Source organism: Scyliorhinus canicula, chromosome 2 (genome assembly GCF_902713615.1).
Source record: "Scyliorhinus canicula chromosome 2, sScyCan1.1, whole genome shotgun sequence".
NCBI classification, from domain to species: domain Eukaryota; kingdom Metazoa; phylum Chordata; class Chondrichthyes; order Carcharhiniformes; family Scyliorhinidae; genus Scyliorhinus; species Scyliorhinus canicula.
This window is the reverse complement of record NC_052147.1, coordinates 28,967,704-28,995,201: the sequence shown is the minus strand read 5'-3', so window position 1 is coordinate 28,995,201 and position 27,498 is coordinate 28,967,704. Positions and strand designations below refer to the sequence as shown.

The following is a 27,498-nucleotide window of genomic DNA, read 5'->3' as shown; positions in this document are numbered from 1 at the left end:
CTTCCCTGACTGCATCTGCCCGATCCCCTTAACGAGCTCCTCCAGCTCAATCGGCGCACCCAGCCCCTCCACCTTCTCCTCCTGCACCTTCGGGAAAGAAAGCCTGTCAAGGAACCTCTCCATTCCCCTCCTCTCCCCCGTTGGCTCCGACCGGTACAGTTCCCTGTAAAAGTCCTTGAAGACCTCATTCACCTCTACCCCCTTCCGCACCACATTCCCACTCTTGTCTCTCACTCCAGCAATCTCCTTAGCCGCATCCCGCTTATGGAGCTGATGAGCCAGCATCCTACTCGCCTTTTCACCATGCTCGTACACTGCCCCTTGTGCCTTCCTCCACTGTGCCTCCGCCTTTCTCGTGGTCAGCAAATCAAATTTAGCCTGCAGGCTGTGCCTCTCCCCCAGCAGTCCCTCCTCTGGTGCCTCTGCATACCTCCTGTCCACCTCCAGCATCTTTCCCACCAGTCTATCCCTCTCACTCCTCTCGCTCCTCTCCCTGTGTGCCCGGATGGATATCAGCTCCCCACGAATTACTGCCTTCAGGGCTTCCCAGACCATCCCCACCTGAACCTCCCCCGTGTCATTCACCTCAAGGTACCCCTCAATACTTGCCCGGACCCTCCTACACACCTCCTCCTCCGCCAACAACCCCACATCCAACCGCCACAACGGACGTTGGTCCCGCACCTCCCCCATCTCCAACTCTATCCAATGCGGAGCGTGGTCGGAGATTGCAATGGCCGAATACTCGACCTCCTCCACTCTCGGAATCAGTCCCCTACTCACCACGAAGAAATCTATCCGAGAGTAGACCCTATGTACGTGGGAGAAGAAAGAGTACTCGCATGCCTTCGGCCTCACAAACCTCCATGGATCCACCCCACCCATCTGGTCCATAAACCCTCTCAGTACCTTGGTCGCCGCCGGATTCCTACCCGTCCTAGAGCTGGACCGATCCAGTGAAGGATCCAACACCTCCCGCCTCCAGATCCGGGATCCGTCCCAACATACGCCTCATAAAGCCCGCATCGTCCCAATTTGGGGCATACACACTAGCCAGTACCACCTTCTCTCCTTGTAGCCTGCCCCTAACCATTACATACCTACCCCCCTTATCCGCCACCACCTCCGATGCCTCAAACAACACATTTTTCCCCACCAGAATCGCCACTCCCCGGTTCTTCACATCCAACCCAGAGTGGAAAACCTGCCCCACCCATCCCTTCCTCAGGCGGACCTGGTCCGCCACCCTCAGGTGGGTCTCCTGAAGCATTGCCACATCTGCCTTTAGCCCCTTCAGGTGAGCCAGTACCCTCGACCGCTTCACCGGCCCATTCAACCCTCTCACATTCCAGGTGACCAACCGGATCAGAGGGCGTCCCGCCCCCCTCCCCCGTCGGCTAGCCATAGCCCGTCGACTGCCTGCCCCAGGCCAGCACCCCCTGCCCGACCCCGTCCCCATAGCGACAACCCCTCACCTCTGTCCCCCCAGCCCCCACCAGCTCCTTCTTGACCCTACCAGCAGCAACCCGGTATTCCCCTTACCCCCCCTCCCTTGCCCCCCAGGCTAGGAACCCTCCCAGCCGCGAACCGTCCTCCATTGTACTTCCGTGGGTCAGCTAACTTCTGCTGACCCTAGAAACTCCCGCCAATAGCCCGACCCCTCCCGAAGTGGGATCATCCCCCAATCTATCCCTCCTCCAGGCACCGCTCCAGCGCGGGGAAGAACCAGTTAACGCCCCGCCTCCCCCGTCACCGTCTCCACCCCCCAGCCCCGCAGCGTGGGAAACCAGAGGAAAGCCCGCGCTTTCGCCCTGCCCCACCACACCTTTCTGACGCAGCTCCCAAATATCAGCCCCACTCCATACCCCCACTCCGACATAGAATACAACAGACCCCCCCGACCCTCCCCTCAAGATACACAGCCCAAACAATGCCCCACAGCACAAAAACAAAAACATAGCAGAACAATCCCTCCGTAAATAACCATATCAAAATTGCAAAAGTACTAAAACAAGAAGAAAAAAACCAGAAGAAAAAGAGAACACAGCAACAGCAGAATCCAGCACTAATATCTTACAGCCGACCTCGCAACCCCCAACCCCTAGTTCAAGTCCAGTTTCTCCGTCCGCACGAAGGCCCACGCCTCCTCCGGGGAATCAAAATAATGGTGCCGGTCCAAATAAGTTACCCACAGGCGCGCGGGCTGCAGCATTCCGAACTTTATATTTTTTCTATAAAGCACCTCTTTCGTCCGATTAAATCCGGACCGCCGCTTAGCCACCTCCGCACTCCAGTCCTGGTAGATCCGTACTACCCCATTCTCCCAATTGCTGCTCTTCACCTACTTGGCCCAGCGCAGCATGCACTCCCGATCACTGAACCGGTGGAACCTCACCAGCACCGCACGCGGGGGTTCATCTTCCTTGGGCCTCCTGGCCAGCACCCTGTGCGCTCCCTCCAGCTCCAAGGGAAGGTGGAATGACCCGGCCCCCACTAGCGAATTCAGCATTACAGCCACGTAGGCTGTCAGGTCCGATCCCTCCAGCCCCTCCGCAAGGCCCAAGATCCGCAGGTTTTTCCGCCTCATGTGGTGATCCAGCTCCTCGAAGCGTTCCTGCCACTTCTTGTGGAGTGCTTCGTGCCCCTCCACCTTACTCACAAGGACCACGGCCTCCTCCTCTCGTTCAGTGGCCTGCGTCTGCAACTCCTTGATGGCAGCACCCTGGGTGGACTGAATCTCTGACAGCCTTCTGTTCGTTTCCTGCAGAGAGCTCAGTACCTCATCCTTGAATTCTTTAAAGCAGCGCAGGAGATCAGTTTGTTGCTCCTGGGCCCAGAGCCTCCATTCCTCTGGAGCTTTGTCCGTGGCCATCTTGGATCCCTTTCCCCGTTTTTTCTGAGGAGCTGCTGCTGTTTTTTCCCCCTTTCCACTCCGAGTTTGAGGCATGGACTGTGGGGAAAGTCGTTCAGCACACCTTCCCCCACCGGGCAGCGCCGGCCCTAGGGTTGCTGGCGCCCCGGGCAAGTTGAACTTCGGCGCCCTTGGGAGGGGGGGGGGGGGGGCCGGACCGAGGGGGGGGGGGCGGACCGAGGGGGGGGGACGGACCGAGGGGGGGGGGCGCCCTGGGGGAGGGCGGCCACCGCGCATGCGCTGGTTGGCACCGGCCCAACTGCGAATGCGCGGGACCCGGGTCTCTGGCGCCCCCGAGCACATGGCGCCCCAGGCGACTGCCCGAGTTGCCGGTGCCTTGAGCCGGCCCTGCCACCGGGAGACGTCGAAAAATTTCCGTTTTGCGCTTTCAAAAGAGCCGATAAGACTCTTTAAAACGGGAGCTCCCAAATGTGTGACTTCCTACTCCATCATAGCCACCGGAATTGCTCGTGCATTGCCAATTATAATTGCACCACCATTGATAGCTATGCCCTCAGTTGCTGAGGCCCCATGTTCTGAAACTTCCATATGGTTTAGCACAGTGGGCTAAATAGCTGACTTGTAATGCAGAACAAGACAGCAGCGCGGGTTCAATTCCCGTACCAGCCTCCCCGAACAGGCGCCGGAATGTGGCGACTAGGGGCTTTTCACAGTAACTTCATTGAAGCCTACTTGTGACATTAAGCGATTATTATTATTATTATTATTATTATTATTATTATTATTTCTATTATCGTATGCCTTTCTGCCTCGCTACCTCCTATTCCTATAAACTTTAAGTCACACCTTAAAACTTTTCACATTGGTCATCCGACCTAATCTGCCTGGTTCAGTATCAGTCTTTCATTTATTTGTTCTATTTTTAAAATAAATTTTGTGCACCCAATTAATTTTTTCCAATTAAGGGGCAATTTAGCATGGCCGATTCACCTACCCTGCACATCTTCTTGGGTTGTGGGGGCGAAACCCACGGAAACACAGTGAGAATGTGCAAACTCCACACAGACAGTTACCCAGAGCCGGGATCGAACCTGGGACCTCAGCGCCGTGAGGCAGCAATGCTAACCACTGCACCACCGTGTTGCCCCCAGTCTTTCATTTTTAATGTTGCTGTGAAGCACCTTGGAACATTTCCTCAAGTTAAAGATGCTATATTAATGAATGTTTTTGTTGTAATTGTGGAAGCAAAGCCAGAGTTGGGAAGTACCAGCTTTAATTCCTCCAGTTGGCTATTCAATGAATTGAGTGGTTTTATTTTTCGGTAATGAATTGAGTGGTGTTATTTTCCAGTAGTAAAGGAAAGTAAATTAGTGAATATATTACCATGTGTCACTCTTATGCACCTCCTGTGGGGTGGTTCCAGAGCTGCAGTAAGCTGCTGATGGAAGTAGGCCATTTGCCTTTGGTTGTGTCATGGGGTGAGGATAAATGGAGAGAATAACTCAACAAATAGGCTTAGTCAAAGTCACTACAGTTGGCTTATCAGGAGTAGCAATGCTGTTTATGATAGTGGCAGCAGAGAAATTGTTAATTATTAACAGTGGATTTAAATACAGGTGATCATTTTTTGCAGCTAAAATGTGCAGCTGTATGGCTGGTTGAATTTTAATTGTTTGTGTTAATGATAAATGATAAAATGAGTCAATATAATTTTTTCAGACTAAGTGTATTTTCAAAACCTTTCCTAAAAAATGTAGCAGAGTAACATTTAAGAAGCATTTAGATGAGCACTTGAACCGTTTTAGCATACAAGGCTATGGACTAAGTGCTAGAAAATGGGATTAGAATAGATAGGTGCTTGATGGCCAACGCAGCCACAATGGGCCGAAGGGCCTCTTTTGTACTGTAAAATGCGACTCTAAATTGACATCTTTTTGCATTAGAGTAAGCATTTAGTTAACAATCTAGTTATGTACATTAGAAAACATCAACTAGATTTGTCATATTTAAAATGATCTTGAACTCTCCTTTTAAAACTAACCAAACCTACTTGCTGGTAATTAAGTTTCTGTTCTCAAACACAATTCCTTCCGCATTCTTGTATTGCCTTTTATTTGATATCCATATAAGGAACTTTACATGGAGGTGGCACCTAAAACATGTCATTATATTTATTTGCTCCTTCTTACCAGATAGCACATAGGATGCAATAATTAAGTAATATTGATTCCATTCCAAATGTGCATAGTAGAATGTTATTGTAGAATATTCATAACATAATTGATATTATTTATTTTCTGGGTTTGGATCCTATGTGCTCTTTTGATCTGGTATTTTATTATGTTGTCTGTAGTGTCATTTTAATGTAATGTGCTGTTCTTTGTGTCTTTGTTGTCTCTTTTTTTTCTTTGTTCCAAAACAGCATTTTGTCCCGCATAGGGAGGAAGGACAACCAGGATGGCTCCAATTTGACAGTGCCCATGACTATGTGTCTTTTTCCTGTGCCATTCCCACTCACCCCATCCCTAAGACCACAAGTCAGTTCCATCAACCCTACTGTTACTCGCTCCCTCCTTTACAGCGTCCTCCGTGATGCTCCCTCTGAGCGTAGTCAGCAAAGTCGTGATGCACAGCTTTCAGAATATCCTTCATTGGACTATCAAGGCCTTTATGTGACACTGGTGACCCTGCTTGATCTGGTTCCTTTACTACAACACGGACAACACGGTAAGCAGTGGTTGCTATTATTAGTGGAAATTTCTCTCAGGAAAGTATCAGTTTGTGGATCATTTTCTGATATTTGGGATATCGTTGCATTTTATACAGCTTTGTTTTAAGTAGTTCCAATGTTCTATGTTTATATCACTGAAGTCAGGTAGCAAAGTGATTAGTTTGAAACCAAATAAATCCATCCATTCATGAAGGGATAAAATTACATAAATCAACTTCTGGATGTGTTATGCATTGCTTATCACGCATGCATGCATTTATATGCGACTAGAAAATGTGAGCATCAAAATATTAAATATTGCAGGGATTTAGAATAATAATTACAAATTAAATTTTCTCTACAGCATTTAATTCTAGTGAATAGAATCAATCTGTTACAATGATAGTTATCCTTCTGTTCTGACTTTCAATATTTCTGTTCCTTAATTGAGAAAAAGTAAGGTAGTATTTGTATAGGATTTACTGACTCTGAATGTGACACTGTTGGTTGTACCCATACCAAAATATAAGCTTCAAAGCACATTGTTTCTTCGAAAGAAACTGTTCCTCAACCAAGCATTTCAATTTTCCACTTTAATTTGAGTTTTTTGTTATAAATTGACTCTATTTGTTATCAAATCGTTTATTTAGTTTTTACTTGGGACTCCCTTTTTAAAGGCAATTTCCTGCATTGTATGTTCCTGGGCCTCATTTTGCTGACCACATGTGTGTATATTATGCCTATGGCACTTTCAAGCCAGGGTGGATGGAAGTATTCTTCAGTGAATTTTCTTTTGTTGTTCCTGCATTCCTCCCTTTGGGGAATTTTGTGACCGTTGCTTGGTATCTGATGACACCGTGATGACTGATATCAATAACTCTCCATGTTGGAGATTGCTCCAGCCCAACCATTCCTTATTACAGAGACACACCGTTGTTGTCACCAGCCAGAAAGAACTTTGATGACTGTGGCCACGCCAGTTGCTATTTATTTTTAATATACTAAAATCAATGGTAGTTCAAGGCATCACGGCGAGACTCTTTCCCAAATATTGATGGAGAACGTTTCCTTCACTTCTGATTGAAATGCCAATAGTTTTACAGTAGAGCTTTTGAACTAGAGAATCATTTTGTAAGAAAGAAGACATTTCAGAAGGATGCTCGGCATTGAATTAATGACTTTATAATGAAGGCATTTAGCTCTGCTGATTTCTGTACCTCAGGTCTTCAGTGTAATTTCTGACAGCAATCTCATTCAACCAGTATCCAACTGAGGGGAGATACGTTGTTCTTGTGAGAAGCCGCAGTTAGCTATCCTTGAATGAAAAGTCCTAAAATTTGTTGTATGTGTGCTTGCCAGATTTGCATGTCACTCAGTGTTATGATTTCAACCCGATAGCATTTAAATTCTTTTGATTAAATAATAATCATAGAATCCTGACAGTTCAGAAGGAGGCCATTCAGCCCATCGAGTCTGCTCCGACCCTCCGAAAATGGGAAGAATGTGCAAACTCCACACTGATAATCGCCCAAGGCCGGAATCGAACCCGGGTTCCTGATGTTGTGAGGCAGCAGTGCTAACCACTAATCCACCATGCTGCCCTTAATATCAGTGCTAGCTTTTCAACTGGAGTTATTTATTTGAATCGCATTTTGATTAAAGTATTTGCATTGCTTCGAGTTCTTTTTATGTTTTGGTACCAAAGATACATGCATTTCGACAGTTGTGAGACAGTCATAGAAGACAGTTGACACAGAAAATAGAAGTTTGAGAGGAGATTTGAAAGAGATAATCAAAACCACAAAGGGTCTGGATAGAGTTGGTCGAGAGAAACTGTTGCCTTTAGCAGAAAGACACTATTTAAACTGACTGGCAAAAAAAACAAAGATGACGACATGAGGAAAAACCTTTTTACACAGTGAGTGGTTCGGATCTGGAATTCCCTGTATGTGATTGCGGTGGAGACTTTAGAAAGTGAGTTGGATAATTACTTGAGAGAAATTTGCAGGGCTATGGAGATAGGGCGGGGGTGATAGAGCTGGGTGAGTTACTCTTGCAGAGAGCTAGAGTGTACACAGTGGGCAGAATGGGCTCCTTCTGTGCTGCAAACATTCTATGATTTTATATTATTGAAACCTTGAGCCAGACTTTGCTGTAGGAACCACTATTTGCTGGACTTGCCCATGGACTTTCCAAGTCATGTTGCTGTCCGCGGGACAGGCAAACAGCATGGCCCCCTCTCCAGGGCACTTAGGACAATTGTGAACAGGAAAAACAGCTGTAAATAAGATTCAATAATTGTTCATAAGTGTTGATTCTGAAACAGGCAGTGTCTGTTATGCTAGTTAATTAAATGTAAAATCAGGTACAGAATGAAAAATAAAGTAAAATTGAATGAAGAGAAGAGATAAAAGAATGAAATTTTTTTTAAAAATGGAACTTCTCATTTGTAGAAGTTAATTTTCAATACCAGAGAGGTTAATTAGTAGTAATTAAGACTTATCACATTGTTAAAAGATTTGCTGATAAAGTTAGCCCAGAATGAACATGCTCTAAATTTCTATGGTGAGTTCAGTCTGTATCTGTAACATTAGTATAGGAATGTACTGCTGTTCAGTACATTTTAATGTGGAGCTAGAAGGCGAGAAGATGAGCAACTTCACTTGCACAGTTACTTCCAAATTAACACTTTTAACTGCATCTTTGCTTGCTGTCCTGATTTTTAAATAAATAATGGTGAGTGTTAGTAACCTAACCATTTTTACAGCAAAATTTGAGCTAATGCTTCACTCAGTGAATTTGCACCTGCCGCACAAATATTCGACTGTACCAAATCCATTAATTTAATCAGTTACGTGGAATTCCTAATGAGAGAGCAGTGTTTCCATGCTTTAAATACAATTTTTTCCCCCATTATGCCGTGCAGCAGTTTTTCTCTGTTTACCCTAGAGGATCACACCTTGAACTATGAATCATTTTGAGATGGGGATAGTTGCATTCGAGGGATTAAATAGATTAAGATACCAATGCATATCGCAAATTAATCCTCATCGAGACTTGCATTTTCCCCCCCTGACAATTAGGATTGTTTTGTACTTAATTTTGTTTATTTTCTTTTAAACAGACTTGGGACAATCCATATTTTATACTACAACATGCTTGCTACCGTTCCTCAGTGATGACATTCTGAGTACTTTACCTTACACCATGATTTCCACCTTAGCAACATTTCCTCCATTTCTTCACAAGGATATCATTGAATATCTGAGCACCTCTTTCCTCCCAATGGCAATATGTAAGTTTTTTTTTCAGTGCCTGAGAAACACATGTCTGCAAAGTTACACTATCTTTTTCTTCCTCTTTGCTTCTATGTATCTGTGTGGTTTCCTTGGTGTTAACACTTTGCTACTTTTTCTTTGTGTCAGTGGCAAAAATGGAAGGAGAGCCTGCTACAGGTGGAGCGTGTTAACTTTTATGAATATCTTTTCTTATTCTATTCTGTTTCAGTGTGATGAATGGCATTTCCAGTGTACTTTTAATGTATTTTACTGACTTCGCTTTTTAAAAATCTAACCAGTTCATTTCCGGTAGCATTGCTTGTGGATGGGTAACAGGAGGCTAGACTTGGGCTGATAGAGAACAGGGAACACGTTGGGCAGAGAGAGAGAGTGGGGAGATGATTGTTGGGTCTGGGGCTTGGACCGAGGAAACAGGCAACAATATAGATTGATTCGTTTTACAATACAGTAATGGGAGCAGAAATAACTAATTTCTGCAAGTTAAATTTAATTTTAAACCTAAAATGTGCAACATGCAAGAAATAGCATGCTTCTCCACATCAATCCATCTGCACTTTGAACTATCGAGGCATGTTTAAGCAATAGCAGTTCTTTATCTTTTCTGAAAAGTTATTGCAGCATTCTGCTGGTGAGCATCTGGAGCAAAAGTCTAACTAATTTATAGTGTAATTCATGCATTTATTGCTGTTCGGATTAATTACTCCTGTTTCCTTTCACCATTTTTGATACATATACAGGTGGAGATATTGAAACTTGAAGGGAATTAAGTGGTAGGTGCTAAGACAAGTACTGGGGCTCGGAGTAATCAGAGATATAGTAGCCCAGGGCAGGAGGGTATGGGGGTTGCTAAGGCTTGGGGATGTAGAATGAGATTGGACAATCCTGACTCAGTTTTTGTAAACAAATAGAGAGATGATAACTCACGTTTTAATTGAAAGTCTGATGCTTATCAAATGTTCTCTCTAGTGGGTTCATCTAAGCGAGAAGGTGTTCCACCTTATGTGAATTATTCTGCATCGTCAATGCTGATGATTGCTATGCAGTATACGACAAATCCAGGCAAGTGCAAAATATCCTTTAGGTAAATATGGGACAGACAATTTTAGAAACGGTGTTAGTAATTGAGAATGGTATTAACAGTATAGCTAATGTAAATTTGGAGATAAAGTTTGACCGTTGGGATTTCCTCCATTGTAGTTCATTGACCATCTCATAAAATATTACCATAGTACTAGTGCCAGAATATAGTTAAGGCCCAAACCTTTTGCATTATCCATTGCCTTCATCTGTTTCTTGATATCACATGGAGTGAATTGATTTGGCTGAAGACTGACACTTGTGATGCCAAAGGCTTTAGGAGGTGGCCGTGATGGAACATCACTCGGCACTTTTGGCTGCTGTTGCCACAAATAGTTTCTCTTTTGACCCTGTTCGGCCTAATTCCTTGTATTGAAATTAAAAATCATTACACACTGTAATCTTAAGAAAGGCATGGATGTCTCGGGCCTGACTTTAACTCTGTCTAAATGAATGACTTAAAATCTCACCCACCATTATATCCAGGTACAGGGATCTCAATATTGTCTCTTTTAGACCTGCCTTTCCCCAGTGTAGAGTTCACAATCTGTTATTCTCTTACTGAGTTTTAATATCACTTACTGATGTTGATATAATGTTGATCCTTCTAACATGGATTTAACAAAATGATCTCCAGAACTAGTGCACAGACAAACTGAAAACAGTTGAATATGTCTGCTGGTGCCTTCACCCACGTACTTCAGGAGAGCATTGTTGTTTTAGATTTTTATTCTTATAGGAGGCACATTTACAACTATTGGGTAGTGTGGTGAATTATAAACCTAGTACACACTGTGTTGTATTATATGTATTGTGTCCTTGTGGGCTCTGTACACGAGCCGTTGCGCGGCTCTGCCCATAGGGGGAGATGAGGAGTTTGTACTGGGCTCCCCCTTGGCTCCGCCCATGGTTCCTTCTACTAACCGGAAGTATAAAGCTCTGCAGTCGTGAGCCTGCTGCCAGTTCATCACGTCGCAGGCAGGCTCAGTTGTAAGACGATTAAAACCACCGTTCACTTCCAATCACGTGTCTTGTGAATTGATGATCTCATCAGGTAGTCGTTGTAGTATTTCATAGTCAAATAAAAAAATATTGCTGCATGTTTCATGAACACCTCCTTTACATGGAATTAAATCAAATTCACAGCATGGAAACAAGCCATTGAACCCAAATAGTCTATACCAGTGTTTGTGCTTTGCATAAACCTCCTCCCACATTAACCTATCTCACCCAATTACAATATCCTGTATTCCTTCTGACCTTGCTTCTCTTTAAATGCATCCACGCAATTTGCCTCAACCACTCCATGTCATTCAGAGTTCCGTTATTTGATAAAGATGTTTCCCCTGAAATACTTGTTGGATTTGTTAGTGATTATCATATATTTATGACCTCCAGTTGTTGTGGTTTCACAATTATTAAATTATTACAACTCTCAATGAGAACAGTCTTTTACTTCTCTCGGCCAACTCCTCCATAATATTCTTAAAGGCTTGATCAGCTTTGCATAACTTCATTGTGAGATTACATTTTGAAACATTTCTCAACACGGTCCATAATAGCTTACTGGCAAACAAATTGTTTTAAATAGGCATGGAATAATTTTCACACAGGCACGAATGAGTATGCATAGGTCTTTGTCACCATTCAAAAGCAATCAATACTTGACTTGAGAGAAAACGCCTTTGGGAGCTCACAACGGGTATTACTAACACAATCTTTTGTACATAATACCGATTAAGTAGTTAGAATTAACTTTCTTTATGTCTAGAATTAATGTAATGATTTTACATATACACAGGTCAACTTGTGTTATTGTTAATTTAACTGTTTAATTTTAATGAAATTGTTGAGAAGCTGATATGAAATGGTGGATTCAATAAAGCCTTGTTTGAAACTGTTTTCCATAGTGTACCATTGCCAACTATTGGAAAGCCTTATGAAGTACAAACAAGAAGTCTGGAAAGTGAGTAATTATACCACAGCTCTCATAATTGTTTTCTGTGACAGGCATGCCAAGTGAAGAAAGCATATAAATAGGTTTTGTTTTAAATGTTTACTCATTTGTTGCAATATATTTTAAGTTGTTTAACTGTTGCACAAATCACAATCACCAGTCCAAATACTAAACTTAAATATATTTCCTATTTTCAACAATTTGCATCTGGAATTCTTCCTTGGTGCGATGGTGGAAATAATGTTTATGGGAGGAATCTATTTAGTTTCACAGCTTCAAGCTGCCAAACGCAGAGCAATTGCTTCAATACTCTGTTTCTCTTACTATGAAAAGGGAGAGGGGAGCAGGTTGTTCTCTCATTCACCGACTTGCCTTTGGGCAGATGATGCAAGGGCTTGTATGAAAAAATACATAATGAAGCTTGGCTTTTGTGTGTTATTAAATTAGTGGCCACTTGTCCTCAGTGTGACAATAACCCAAATGGAGTTCAATTTGTTCAAGAAGGCAAGTATTTATGAGAGGTCATAGGTTTTAAGCTTTGTTACTGGCTAACGGACATTCTTTCCTTTATTATTGATTCCAACATGATTGCCAGAGCAAAAGGTTGGCTCTGGATTGACTTGTAACTTAGCTAATGAAATAAAATGCTGCTTGTTGCTATGGGGAAGGGAAATCGGGCAGATGGCATTTTTATTGTATTTTAATGCAGGGAATAGCAGCACCGCTAAAATGGAAAACTCAGATTTTTGTCAATTTTAAATAACATTGCCACTTTAGCAACGTTATTGGTTGCTTGGCTTTTAAACAATTTATGTTACCTGCTTAAAGCTAGCCAGGCTAAAGGAACAGCTGTAGATGATGAGACAGGCAGTCTCTATCTAAATTAGATTTCAATAACAGGCATGGAAATTGTGAAGCGCAATTAAGATGGCAGCATGCCAACTGCGTGCTCCCTGCTCAATTGAATGATGACTGTGTTTAACAAGCGCTAAATGTGCTGTTTTCTGACTGTGCATATGTAGGGGACCCCAAATCATTAGTTGATGGTCTGCTTAAGGCTAGCCTGCAACTCCTGTCATTGGAGCAGTGCTGACAGTTGTGCAGGAACTTTGATCTAGGAAATGGTGAAAACTAAAGGACTCTCAAGATTTTGGGCATAGCACTGGAGGCATTGATGGAGGAGGAGAAAGGAGAGGTGCCGTGTATCGACGGGGGAGGAGGCCTCCAGGCACACTCTCCAAAGATACTCTGAGCAATTAGCAGTGGAGGTCATTATCAAGAGTTAAGTCCCAAGGACCTGGATACTGTGCCACAATTATTTCACTGGCCACATATGAGGGCAAAGGTCAGTGAATGCATCTTCAAATACCGTACCTATCAACTGTGTCACTAGCCTCAGCCACTGCTCAATTCATTTCACTCCATCATTCATCTACCAAAAATATCAATCAGAACTTTTATCTCATACTCATAGGCTTTACCTCACCCGATACACTTAGCAGTACTGCAAGCTTCATGTCCACATCTCACAGCTATTCAATAACCCATCACAACAGCCAAACAGTACGTAATTTAAGGGGTCCAGCTGCATGTCCTTATACCCATGGAGTGGTGATGTTTGTCATTATTAGGATATCCCATGATGATAGCAAGGCCAGTGGCAGAGCAAGAATCATGAAGATAATGGTATCCTCATACCAAATCCTCCTCTGCACGTTCCACTTCTTCATCCCACACTCTTCTCTGACTTACATGCTACATATGGTATAAGCACTCACTTCTTACTTCCTGTTTCTCTCCTCCACCAGAATTTTATGATTGCATATTTTTCCTTTTAGAAACCCAGAAGATGCAACCTGATCAGACAGTGGAGGAGCACCTAGAAGAGGGCGATGATGATGACACAGCACCATCACTATTTCATGCTCCCAACCACTAACTCAGATACGGACACTGCCCATCTCTAAGTGGATGGTTTAGAGACTAGATCTTGCAATACAGGGTTTGATTGAACTACAACCTGGGTAGAGGTTAAAGATAACGTGGGTGCCAGCTTGTTGGAGGATGTATATAGGGGTACTTCGGCAGAGGACTCAGATGAGTACTTCAGTGGGAAAGCCTACAGAAGAATGCTGACATGTATACTCAACAAAATGCTTGTTTTATTGGGAAGACTGCCAGAAAGAACAACGTGACAACTTGTGCAGGGCTTTGCGCAGAACTTGAAGCCCATACTTTCCAGCATGGAAATGATGGCTAACTCAGTTCACTTACTGTGGACCCATCATGATACAGTGTCTGATGGCCAAGGTCACACCTTCCATTGCAGCACAAACTGCCGCCACATGCTGTCTGAGTGTTTCAGTGCAAACTCAGACTGCTGCTACTCATGGCTGGGGATTACAGTGTGGAAAGGCCCTATCAGAGTTGGTGACAGCAGTCTGCCATTCTGCTTTCCAACGGATTAGCAGGATTGCAGAATCGCCACCCTGGGGACTGGCAGTGCTGGATGGAAAAATAACCTGCTTTCCTCACTTTAGATGACAGCATTCACGCTCCCACCCCAACCACTCCATCAGTGCCTTTGCTGCTGCCTTTTAGGCAGACAATGAAGAAATTATGCAGACTACATTGGAATTTTCTCGGTTCAAAGCTGCTCCAGATTGTCCTTCAAAGCCACCTGCAGTCTCCCACGCTGTAAGTCAGGAACCTTTCACCAGCCTTGCTGTAACCACAGGAATCATGCTTCATCGGAGCAGTAGTCATAGAAGACAGGGAGTAAGGCAATGCAGGTGGTTAATTAGTAGCTTTATATGTAAACCAGAATAATTTCATTTATAAATGTAGTGCAAAATGTTTATTTGACACTGGCTTTTGTTTTTGCATTGTGGCCAACACTGTAATGGTCAGTGACAGAGGGAAGGTATGGAGAGGGAGTGCTGGTGAATGGGGAATTGGGGGTTGTGGTTATTGTTTTGCAGTCAGTGGATAGGCGGGGCAGAAAGGCCTGTCTAGGTTGCCTCCTTCCTTTCTCTTCTTCGTAATTCTCTTCTTCATGCCTGTGCTCCTCAGCTGCTCACAAGATGGCTGATGGCAAATACTGTTCTCTCAGATGGTGAGCTTGGGCAGCATCTTGCAGACCATCAAGAATCTTGATAACTATTCTTTTGAGAAATGCAAGGATTCATCAAAGTGTCACTGGTTGCATTATCACATTTATTGTTTCTTATTTGTTCATGGCATCTAAGCATTGGTGGCCAGGCAAGCATTCATTGCCCATCCCTAATTGCCCATGAGAAGGTGCTGGTGAGACTATGTGAACTACTGAAGCTCAGGCGATGTAGGTAAGCATGGCCTCCATGCATACATATTGCAAGCAGGTGGCTGCGCTATGCACCCAAGTCATCAACCACTATTTCATTAGATAGCCTTTATTGCCCAGTAACAAGCCTCTGGCTTAATGTGGCTCAAAGGTAGCTCACACAGGATTAACACAGAATAAAGGTATAATGCCTGTTGCCCAGTTCCCAGGCATTGGCCTGCATGATTCTCTGCCCAAGTTTACATACCAACCAGCTGGACGTTGAGAGAGTGGAATTCCTTTTGGTTCTGGTATAAGACCGTGTACGAGGGGTGCCCACAAAGTGATGTACACGTAGTCCTTGGCACCTGGCACCATGCAATAAACTGCAATCTCACTTTTCTTGCTTGTCTCTTGCAAGAGAGAATAAAATACAGTTAATGCCTACTGAACAGAGCATCTCATTGGTTTCCCTTATGCAACTGTGGCCGACAAACTATGGGGTGATGCAAATATCACTAGTTCCAGTTGGAGTCTCATCACTCAGTCTCAGGTTGGCAGGTCCCGCTAAGATTGTTGGGGGCAGAGATGGGCAGAGTAGGGGAAATGTTGCAGGAGCAGGTGCACAAATCTTGGCTGGGTTCCCAATTGACACCGGGGACATGAAAAGGATTTACCTGGCAGGCTGGGGAAAATCACATTACCGGTGGAATGGGACCCATAACTGACCATTGATTGGCCACTTAAAGGCCACAGTTAGCCCCGGGTGTGCAGGCTGCTTGTCACCTGCCCTGCCACTGTTAAAATCACAGCAGGGTCAGGTAGGTGACGGGCACTGTGCCACTTTCATGGCACCCAATTTTACATCATCTCCTGCCTTCCATGCTTCTAAATTCTAGCCAATGTTCCCCACTGTGGTTCAAGTAGGAGAATTACTTCCTGAACACACTGGCTTCCTGCTGAGTGCCCATCTCCCCTCCTCCACCTCGCTCTTCCAGAAGCTTGTTCTGCTTTGTGTGGCCATATTCATTCTCCACATCATGCTATGTGCCAAGGGGAATGCCTACTAGTGCACTCAAGTCTGGAAGCAACTAGTTTGTGCTGAAGTCTTGAAGTCAGAAAATGTCCGTCTGCACCTGCCACACCACTTGAAGATATTTTCAACTTGAATCAACTATGGAAACTTGTAATAGTTTAGCAACAGCCAGAGAAAAATCAATCAACAATATGCTGGAGGCAACTGATGACTTAGTACTGGTGGGGAAGAGTTGGGGAGCCTCTCCTGCTGCTGAATGCTGTGTGAGGTTAAGAAAGGGCAGCAGCTGGAATGTTGAATCCCAAAATGGCACCACTTTGCATTCTGTCTGACATATTGATATACCTCCTCTCGATACTTCTAGTGGCTGTTCACTGTGACCTCAAGGTCCTCGCCAATATGGCATCCAGTTTGTTTCAAACCACGGTGTGATGTGCCATTTTTGAGTTCTAAGCATGTTCATAGCACCCAAAAAGCAGGTGCTATTGAGTCCAATTCCCTGCCTCAGTGTTGCATTCCTATCTGATATGAAATACTCCCAACAGTGCACGTCACTTCATGAAAATCTGTAATTTAAGTCTAAAAGGTTATTTTGGATGCACCACTATCAAGCTTCTCACCAGAGCTATCCTCTCTCAATCCATTTCTGACCTTTTCCCATGGCTTTTAATTTTCTCTAGTTCAAATCTTTATATTACTGCCCGTTTAAAAAAATTAGTTGATTTAACTTCCATTGGCATGTGGTAATATATTCTATATTCAAATATCCCTTTATGTGAAAAATTATCCTTTAACCCACTACCTCGTCTCACATTTACACTTCTAGTGCTGATGCAAAAGTATTCCTCTTATTTCTCCATTTTCACATTTTCTTCAGAACTTCCACCCCACCAACAAACAGTAAACGGTAACGAATACAATGTCAATCCCCTTATTAACAACAACAATCCCATCCTCCCACCACCCCCCAAGCAACAGCCCACCTGACAATATAAGCATCAAATAGAACAAAACCACCCAAGGTTGGAAAAAAGGAAAAAAGAAAAAGGAATCAGGAATTGCCTATGGTTGCCATTGACATATATAGTCCACCCCCCCCAATTTTCAACGTCATCCAATCCCCGAAAGAGTACCGGGGATGACACCCATGAATTGTAGACATCACCCCCCCCACCCACCCTCCAGACTCCCACCTTCCACTTCCTCTCGTAAACTCCTCCCCCCAACCTCTGTTCCTTCCCCCAACTTTTCACCCTGGCTAGACTCACCAAAATCTGTTCTACCAGGCTCCGATGGCCGCAGCCTCACTCCCGTTCACTGGCCGGCTTAAACCGACCAGTGTGGAGGCTCCCACCCGGGTCTCCTTCCCTCTTGCCCAGTCCCAGGAAAACCAAGAAATTCCCTTTAGCACACAACCCTCGCATACTCACCCAAGCCCCAAAGAATCATCATTGCAAATGAAAGTCCCAACTCTTTTCTTGTCCAAATATACAACGTCGACTCATTTAGTACATGCACCAACATGCAGTGAAAAAATAAAGTTACATGAGGCTACATCATTACATGACCTGCTCTCAATCCCATTTCTCAATTCTACCACAGTCCTTCTGCCTTTGCAAACTCCTCCGTCACTCCCGCCATCCCCAAATAAAAGTGCTTGGATTTGTAGGTCACCCTCAACTTACCTGGATATACTATGCCGCACTGCACCTTGCTGATGTACAGTGTCTTCTTCACCCAGCTGAAGGCAGCCCGCCTCCTCGCTAGCTCCACCATAAAGTCCTGGTATATGCATAACCAGCTCCAGCCCACTGCACCACCTGTTTCTGCTTCGCTCAGCACAGGACCTTCTCAGCAGTTGATGTGGTGTATATGGATTTCAGTAAAGCGTTTGATAAGGTTCCCCACAGTCGGCTATTGCAGAAAATATGGAGGCTGGGGATTGAGGGTGATTTAGAGATGTGGATCAAAAATTGGCTAGTTGAAAGAAGACAGAGGGTGGTGGTTGATGGCAAATGTTCAGAATGGAGTTCAGTTACGAGTGGCGTACCACAAGGATCTGTTCTGGGGCCGTTGCTGTTTGTCATTTTTATAAATGACCTAGAGGAGGGCACAGAAGGTTGGGTGAGTAAATTTGCAGACGACACTAAAGTCGGTGGAGTTGTAGACAGTGTGGAAGGATGTTGCAGGTTACAGAGGGACATAGATAAGCTGCAGAGCTGGGCTGAGAGGTGGCAAATGGAGTTTAATGTAGAGAAGTGTGAGGTGATTCACTTTGGAAAGAATAACAGGAATGCGGAATATTTGGCTAATGGTAAAATTCTTGGCAGTGTGGATGAGCAGAGGGATCTCGGTGTCCATGTACATAGATCCCTGAACGTTACCACCCAGGTTGATAGGGTTGTGAAGAAGGCCTATGGTGTGTTGGCCTTTATTGGTAGAGGGATTGAGTACCGGAGCCATGAGGTCATGTTGCAGCTGTACAAAACTCTGGTACGGCCGCATTTGGAGTATTGCGTACAGTTCTGGTCGCCTCATTATAGGAAGGACGTGGAAGCTTTGGAACGGGTGCAGAGGAGATTTACCAGGATGTTGCCTGGTATGGAGGGAAAATCTTATGAGCAAAGGCTGATGGACTTGAGGTTGTTCTCGTTAGAGAGAAGAAGGTTAAGAGGTGACTTAATAGAGGCATACAAAATGATCAGAGGGTTAGATAGGGTGGACAGTGAGAGCCTTCTCCCGCGGATGGAGGTGGCTAGCACGAGGGGACATAGCCTTAAATTGAGGGGTAATAGATATAGGACAGATGTCAGAGGTAGGTAATTTAGGCAAGAGTGAGGTATTTGTAGTACACCCGGGTGATCAGGAGGAGGGAATTGGGAGACTCCCATTTAAGAGGGCAGTGAAGAGTTTCAGATACCTGGGGGTGCAGGTGGCCAGGAGTTGGGGGACTGTCCATAAGCTTAATTTTACCAGGCTGGTGGAGCAGATGGAAGAGGAATTTAAAAGGTGGGACATGGTGCCGCTATCGTTGGCGGGTAGAGTGCAGTCCGTCAAAATGACGGTTCTCCCAAGGTTCTTGTTCCTTTTTCAGTGTTTGCCCATCTTTATCCCTAGGGCCTTTTTTAGAAGGGTTACGAGCAGCATCATGAGCTTTGTTTGGGCGCATGGGACCCCGAGGGTGAAGAGGGTCTTCTTGGAGCGGGGTAGAGATGGGGGGGGGGCTGGCGTTACCCAATCTCTCGGGGTATTATTGGGCGGCCAATGTGTCGATGGTGCGCAAGTGGGTAATGGAGGGGGAGGGGGCAGCATGGAAACGGATGGAGAGGGCGTCCTGTGGAGATACAAGCCTGGGGGCCCTGGTAACGGCGCCGTGGCCGCTCCCTCCTACGAGATATACCACGAGTCCGGTGGTGGCGGCTACCCTCAAGATTTGGGGGCAATGGAGGCGACATAGGGGAGAAGTGGGGGGCTCGATGGAGGCTCCGTTGAGGGGGAACCATAGGTTCGTCCCCGGGAACATTGATGGGGGATTTCAGGGTTGGTACAGAGCGGGCATCAGACAGCTGAAGGACCTGTTTATTGATGGGAGGTTTGCGAGCCTGGGGGAGTTGGAGGAGAAATTTAGGCTCCCCCTGGGGAACATGTTCAGGTATCTGCAGGTAAAGGCATTTGCTAGGCGGCAGGTGGAGGGATTCCCTTCGCTTCCCGCGAGGGGGGTGAGCGACAGGGTGCTTTCGGGGGTCTGGGTTGGAGAGGGGAAGATATCTGATATCTACAAGGTTATGCAGGAGGCGGAGGAGGCGTCAGTAGAGGAGCTGAAAGCTAAGTGGGAGGGGGAACTGGGGGAACAGATCGAAGACGGGACATGGGCTGATGCCCTGGAGAGAGTTAATTCTTGCTCCTCGTGAGCGCGGCTTAGCCTCATCCAATTCAAGGTGCTGCACCGGGCCCACATGACTGGGACAAGGATGAGTAGGTTCTTTGGGGGTGAAGACAGGTGTGTCAGGTGCTCGGGGAGTCCAGCGAACCATGCCCATATGTTCTGGGCATGCCCGGCGCTGGAGGAGTTCTGGAAGGGGGTGGCGAGGACAGTGTCGAGGGTGGTGGGATCCAGGGTTAAGCCAGGATGGGGACTCGCGATTTTTGGGGTTGGGGTGGAGCCGGGAGTGCAGGAGGCGAAAGAGGCCGGTGTGCTGGCCTTTGCGTCCCTAGTAGCCCGGCGAAGGATCTTGCTACAATGGAAGGATGCGAGGCCCCCAAGCGTGGAGACCTGGATTAATGACATGGCGGGTTTTATTAAGCTAGAGAAGGTCAAATTCACCCTGAGAGGGTCGGTACAAGGGTTCTTTAGGTGGTGGCAACCTTTTCTCGACTTTCTGGCTCAATGATAGGGTACGGGGACAGTAGCAGCAGCAACCCGGGGGGGGGGGGGGGGGGGAGGGAAAAGGTGGGGAGGGAAAAGGTGGGGAGGGGGGGAAGGGGGAGGGAAAAGGTGGGGGGGGGGGCGGACGATGACTATGTTTGTTTATTTAATTTAAATTTATTTTGAAGTCCTTTTGTTGGTCATTGGGGTTGGGGGAGTGGGGGATGGGATACACGCATCGATACGGTCTGGGGGTGGTACGGTTATTATGGGTTATTTTGTTGCATTTCATTGTTTGTCGTTATGTTTTATATTTTCTGTAAAAAATTCCAATAAAAATGATATTTAAAAAAAAAAAAAGAATGACTAGGGTAAGAGTAGGGCCAGTCAAGGACAGTGGTGGGAAGTTGTGTGTGGAGGCTGAGGAGATAAGCAAGATACTAAATGAATACTTTTCGTCAGTATTCGCTCAGGAAAAAGATAATGTTGTGGAGGAGACTGCTGAGACCCAGGCTATTAGAATAGATGGCATTGAGGTGCATAGGGAAGAAGTGTTGGCAATTCTGGACAAGGTGAAAATAGATAAGTACCCGGGGCCTGATGGGATTTATCCTAGGATTCTCTGGGAAGCCAGGGAAGAGATTGCTGAGCCTTTGGCATTGATTTTTATGTCATCATTGGCTACAGGAATAGTGCCAGAGGACTGGAGGATAGCAAATGTGGTCCCTTTGTTCAAGAAGGGGAGTAGAGATAACCCCGGTAACTATAGGCCGGTGAGCCTCACGTCTGTTGTGGGTAAAGTCTTGGAGAGGATTATAAGAGATACGATTTATAATCATCTAGATAGGAATAATATGATTAGGGATAGTCAGCATGGTTTTGTGAAGGGTAGGTCATGCCTCACAAACCTTACCGAGTTCTTTGAGAAGGTGACTGAACAGGTAGACGAGGGTAGAGCAGTTGATGTGGTGTATATGGATTTCAGTAAAGCATTTGATAAGGTTCCCCACGGTCGTCTATTGCAGAAAATACGGAGGCTGGGGATTTAGGGTGATTTAGAGATGTGGATCAGAAATTGGCTAGTTGAAAGAAGACAGGTTGATGGCAAATGTTCAGAATGGAGTTCAGTTTCGAGTGGCGTACCACAAGGATCTGTTCTGGGGCCGTTGCTGTTTATCATTTTTATAAATGACCTAGAGGAGGGCACAGAAGGTTGGGTGAGTAAATTTGCAGACGACACTAAAGTCGGTGGAGTTGTAGACAGTGTGGAAGGATGTTGCAGGTTACAGAGGGACATAGATAAGCTGCAGAGCTGGGCTGAGAGGTGGCAAATGGAGTTTAATGTAGAGAAGTGTGAGGTGATTCACTTTGGAAAGAATAACAGGAATGCGGAATATTTGGCTAATGGTAAAATTCTTAGCAGTGTGGATGAGCTTGGTGTCCATGTACATAGATCCCTGAAAGTTGCCACCCAGGTTGATAGGGTTGTGAAGAAGGCCTATGGTGTGTTGGCCTTTATTGGTAGAGGGATTGCGTTCCGGAGCCATGAGGTCATGTTGCAGCTGTACAAAACTCTGGTACGGCCGCATTTGGAGTATTGCGTACAGTTCTGGTCGCCTCATTATAGGAAGGACGTGGAAGCTTTGGAGCGGGTGCAGAGGAGATTTACCAGGATGTTGCCTGGTATGGAGGGAAAATCTTATGAGGAAAGGCTGATGGACTTGAGGTTGTTTTCGTTAGAGAGAAGAAGGTTAAGAGGTGACTTAATAGAGGCATACAAAATGATCAGAGGGTTAGATAGGGTGGACAGTGAGAGCCTTCTCCCACGGATGGAGGTTGCTAGCACGAGGGGACATAGCCTTAAATTGAGGGGTAATAGATATAGGACAGACGTCAGAGGTTGGTTTTTTACGCAAAGAGTGGTGAGGCCGTGGAATGCCCTACCTGCAACAGTAGTGAACTCGCCAACATTGAGGGCATTTAAAAGTTTATTGGATAAGCATATGGATGATAATGGCATAGTGTAGGTTAGATGGCCTTTAGTTTTTGACTTCCCATGTCGGTGTAACATCGTGGGCCGAAGGGCCTGTACTGCGCTGTATCGTTCTATGTTCTATGTTCTCCTTCACGCTATACCTACGGAAACACACAGTTACTACACTTGGCGGCTCACTCGCCTTTGGCATAGGCCTCCACGACCGATGAGCCTGATCCAGTTCATATCGAGAGGAATCGTCCCCCTCCCCCAATAGTTTTGCCAACATCGTGGCAAAATACTCCGTCGGCCTCGGGCCTTCCAGCCCTTCGGCAGACCCACGATCCTCAGATTTTGACACCTGCATCTGTTTTCCAGGTCTTCCATTTTGGTTTGCAGACCCTTGTTGGTCTCTATCACCTTCCGCAACTCCTTCCCCATCGAGGTGAGTTGATCACTGTGCTGCGATAATGCCTCTTCCACTTCCTTCAGTGCCTCACCCTGCACCCACACCTCCGCCGCTGCGCTGGATACCGCCGCCCTCACCGGGACAATCGCCTCCTCGACCAGTACTTTCAATACGGCCCCAATCTCCTCCTCCATCGCTTCCATGTGCTTTGTGAACTGTTTTTCAATTTCCACAGCCATCACCTTGGTCATTTCTTCTGCTGTGAGCGATGTGGCCTCCCCTGGTGCCCCAGCCTCTGCTTTCCTTACAGTTCCTGCGCTGACTTTTCCACTCACCGGACTTATTTCATTAACCCCCTTTTTCACGGCTGTTTTTCCCCCAAACCTGGACATTTCCCCTTCCTGTGCCTCCTTACAGCTTTTTTAGCCTCCTTTGCCTCCGGGACCGAGGTTAAAACCCCAAAATTTCTATTCCCAAGCGGGACCTCTCCAGTGCCTGGCTGCCTCCCACCCGCTGTCATCGGAGGTCCCTCTTTGTAGTTTCTTACGGTCTTGGGTCGAGCAGTTGCCATGCCAGGCTATGATGCAGCCAGATAGGATGCTTTATATGATGCATCAGTAAAAATTGGTAAGAGTCAATGTGGACATGCCGAATTTTCTTAGTTTCCTGAAGAAGTATAGGCTATGTTGTGCTTTCTTGGTTGTAGTGTTGACGTGGGTGGACCAGGACAGATAGTTGGTGATGTGCACACCAAGGAATTTGAAGCTCAACAACCATCTCCACCTCAACATCATTGATGCAGATAGGGGTGTGTACGATACTTTGCTTCCTGAAGCCAAAGACCAGCTCCTTAGTTTTGCTAACTTTGAGGGAGAGATTGTTATCGTTACACATACCACTAGATTCTCTATCTCCATGTCTGGCACCATCTGAAAGAAACAGGGTTAACATTTTCAAGTTTATGATCTTTTGTCAGAACTGTGCTTTGATGGATATCTTTGAGTTGCGGTAATGATAATGGATATGGCTATGAATATTGATAAACTGGCTCAACAATTTAGTGGTTGGGCATTATGTCAAATTGTATGTCTGGGTGAAACAGTACATTTAGGTTGTACTGAAAAAATTTGCAGAGCCAAGGGGAAAAAGATAATTTTGAGGTGACACAACTTTTAAAAAAAACATGAATGCAATTAAAAATGTTCATATATGTAAAAAATCAGTAGATGTTAAATTAATTACTGGTGTATGGGATCTCTAATTGCATTTAGCTTGGTTGCACACTGATCAAAAAATAGCTTGATTGCTTTCATGTGAGTAACTTAAGTGCAGTAAATGGTTAAAATGTATTATTTCAGCCATTGGACTACTTGAAGTTTATGTTTTAGATGTAGGTGGTTAATGCAATTCAAATTAATAATTAGTGCAGTATGTAATTACCTTATATAATTACAGTAATGCTAATAAAATATGGATGTGCAAAGGTTTTGCAAAATGTGTGTTTTTCTATGTTGCTTTAGGATTTGTTGTATGTGATTGCGTATGGCCCGTCTCAAGTTAAGCCTCCAGCTGTTCAAATGCTTTTCCACTACTGGCCCAATTTAAAGCCACCAGGTGCGATCTGTGAATACAGGGGACTTCAGTATACAGGTAATTTTAAGACAATGTGTATTTAAAAGTAACTCGATGCATTCTGTTTAGTACATACAGTTTGTTATTTTAAAATTATTTTGTGTATTTTAGATAAATCATAACTGGAAGGAGCAACAAAATAAAAGCGCTGCTGAATTGTTACTGGCTCCATCAAAGCATCCTTGCAGATGCTGTATTCAGCTAAACCTAATTATCAACCCAGTATGAATCAAGTTAAATCTCACATAGTAACTATGAGCTCAAACTCATCATCTTCCCAGGGAACATAGTTGGCAGAAATTGTGACCTGATGTTCTATATAAATTAATTTTATAATGCTTACGGATGAACATTGAATTTTTATATTTACTCATGGGATTTAAGTTGAAGGAGAGTATTAAATTGAAAGGAAAGCATATCATGAGGCAAAAGTCAGTGGTAGCCTTGAAGAGTGGGAGGAATTCAGAATCCAGCAAAAGAGAGAAAATAAACCATGAGGGCAAACAAGCAAGGAATCTAAAAACTGACAGTAAGAGTTTCTTTAAATATATAAAAAGGAAGAGAGAGGTCAAAATGAACATAGGCCCCATGGAAAATGAATCTGGGGGGATAATTATGGGGAACAAGGAAATGGCAGAGGAGTTAAACAGATATTTTGCATTTGTCTTTATGGTGGAAGATACTTAAAACATCCCTTTAATACAAAATAATTTTGGGGTGCAATTAAATAGCATCACCATCACTAGAAAAGTAGTATTAGACAAACTAATGGTGCTAAAAAGGCAGATAAGTACCCGAACCGTGATGGCTTGCATCCTAGGCTCCTAATAGAAGTAGTTACAGAGATTGTGGATGCATTGGTTGTACTTTTCCAAAAATCCTTGGATTCTGGAGACGTAGTGGAGGATTGGAAAGCTGCCCATGTGACACCACTATTGAAGAAGGGAGGGAGGCAAAAAATGGGTAACTGTCGGCTATTTAGCCTAAAGTTGGATAAAATGTTGAAATCCATTATTAAGGAAGTAATGGCAGCACACTTGGAAAATCATATAATCTAATCAAGCAGTCAGCGTGGCTTCATGAAAGGGAAACCTTGACTAATTGTTAATTTTTTTGAGAAAGTCTCTAGAGGGGAACAAGTAGATGTCTTATGTAGATAGAGGGGAACCGGGGATTGTCTTATGAGCAAGGGTTAAACATGTTGGGACTCCACTCGTTGGAATTTAAAAGAATGAGAGATGGTCTTGTTGAAACATATGATTCTTAAGGGGCTTGACAGGGGAAATGCTGAGAGGATGTTTCCCCTCATGGGAGAGTCTATGGCCAGAGGGCATAGTCTTAAATGGGTACTGCTTTATTCTGAGACTGAGATGAAGAGAGATTTATTTTCTGAGGATTGTGAGTCTTTGAGCTCCTTCCCACTGAGAGCTGTGGGGGCAGAATCCTTGTGTATATTTAATGCTGATATATATAGATTCTTGATTAATAAGGGAATCAAGGGTTACAGGGAAAGGCCAGAAAGTGGATGTGATGAATGTCGGATCAGCCATGATCCTATTAAATGGCAGAGCAGGCGCAAGGGGCCAAGTGGCCTTCTCCTGTTCCTATTTCTTTTGGGCTTATTATGGTCTTATAGATTTGCGCATTGATGGCAAGCCCAGCTTTTATTGTCTATCCTAATTGCCCTTGAAAAAAATGGTGGTGAGGTGCCTTCTTAATGTGCTGCAGTCTATGTGGTGTAGGTATGCTCACGATGTTGTTTGGGGGGGTGTTTCAATATTTTGAACTAGGGACAATCAAGGAACAGCAATATATTTCAGATGAGAATGATGTGTGACTTAGAGGGAACCTTGCAGGTGGTGGTGTTCCCATGCACCTGCTGCCTTTGTCTTTCATCTGGTTGACACTACAATCTTACACACACCTTGTTCTGCTCCTGACATGGTGTCCTGCATTCCACTTCGAACCAGGGTTGAATTCCTGGCTTGAAAATAATGGTCGAGAGAGGCCAAACTTTGAGGTTACAGGTTGTTGTAGACCACAATGCTGTTGAGAGCACAGTGCCTCATCAATACCATGTTTTGAGCTGCCTGGAACTGTTCTAAATCTATTCCATTTAGCATCGTGGTCATGTCAATGGAGGGTGGCCTCAGTGTGAAGCTGAGACACCGCCTTCACAAGGACTGTGTGGTCATACCTGTTACAATCACTGTCATGAGCAGATTTATTTGTGACAGTTAGATTAGCGCAATGAGCTCAAGCAGATCTTTCCCTCTTCTTGGTTCCTCATCACCTGCTCAAGCCCAATCATGGATCGCTCTTCTTTTAGGGCAACCTTGCCCTCCCCACCCCTTCAACCAGAATATATTTGGTACTCTTTCTGCCCTGAGTTCTTCTTCCCAGGTGGTGTGCAGCATGGAGGAAGGAGGGTAGTTGTCATCAGGATGTTTTCTCCCCACGTTTGACTTGATGCCAGGAGACTTTTTAATGTTGAGTCGAACTTTTGAAAGTTTGTGGCATTTTGTGCTGAATAAGAGATTTTGCTATCCTTGAATGACATTAATTTTTTGGGGGATGAGACCAGGTCCAACTATGAGAGCTGACTTTTCTCGGCCCCAGTGTGCTGGGTGGAAGTAAGGAATCTGGGAAAACGGCAGGGGACTGCATAGGATAAGTTTCATGATGTATTCCTGCCTCTGGGGAAGATTTCCAGCATAAGTCGGGAGATAGATCAGCTGCCTGATGAACAGAGATGGGTTGCCAATTGGCACGCTTAAGGCCCCCATTCGGGCAATTTTTACTTCCAGTTCACTGGCATTTTACTGCTGGTACATTTGAGGGCCCTTCTTGCTTGGCATCTGTTA

At 44.9% G+C, this 27,498-nt stretch overlaps 1 protein-coding gene across 6 annotated transcripts in view; it reads left to right on the top strand.

Moving 5' to 3' along the window:
- The window catches only part of LOC119951685 (protein unc-79 homolog), a 269,084-nt gene that overhangs the window by 20,781 nt on the left and 220,805 nt on the right, over window positions 1-27,498 (top strand). For 5 of the 6 annotated variants that reach the window (XM_038774926.1, XM_038774915.1, XM_038774935.1 and 2 more), the window contains exons 3-7: window positions 5,295-5,599; window positions 8,707-8,877; window positions 9,848-9,940; window positions 11,869-11,924; window positions 24,523-24,652. In XM_038774926.1, the coding sequence (XP_038630854.1) occupies window positions 5,295-5,599; window positions 8,707-8,877; window positions 9,848-9,940; window positions 11,869-11,924; window positions 24,523-24,652 (755 nt within the window). The remainder of the gene's footprint in view (window positions 1-5,294; window positions 5,600-8,706; window positions 8,878-9,847; window positions 9,941-11,868; window positions 11,925-24,522; window positions 24,653-27,498) is intronic. The other variant, XM_038774945.1, reaches the window with a different exon arrangement.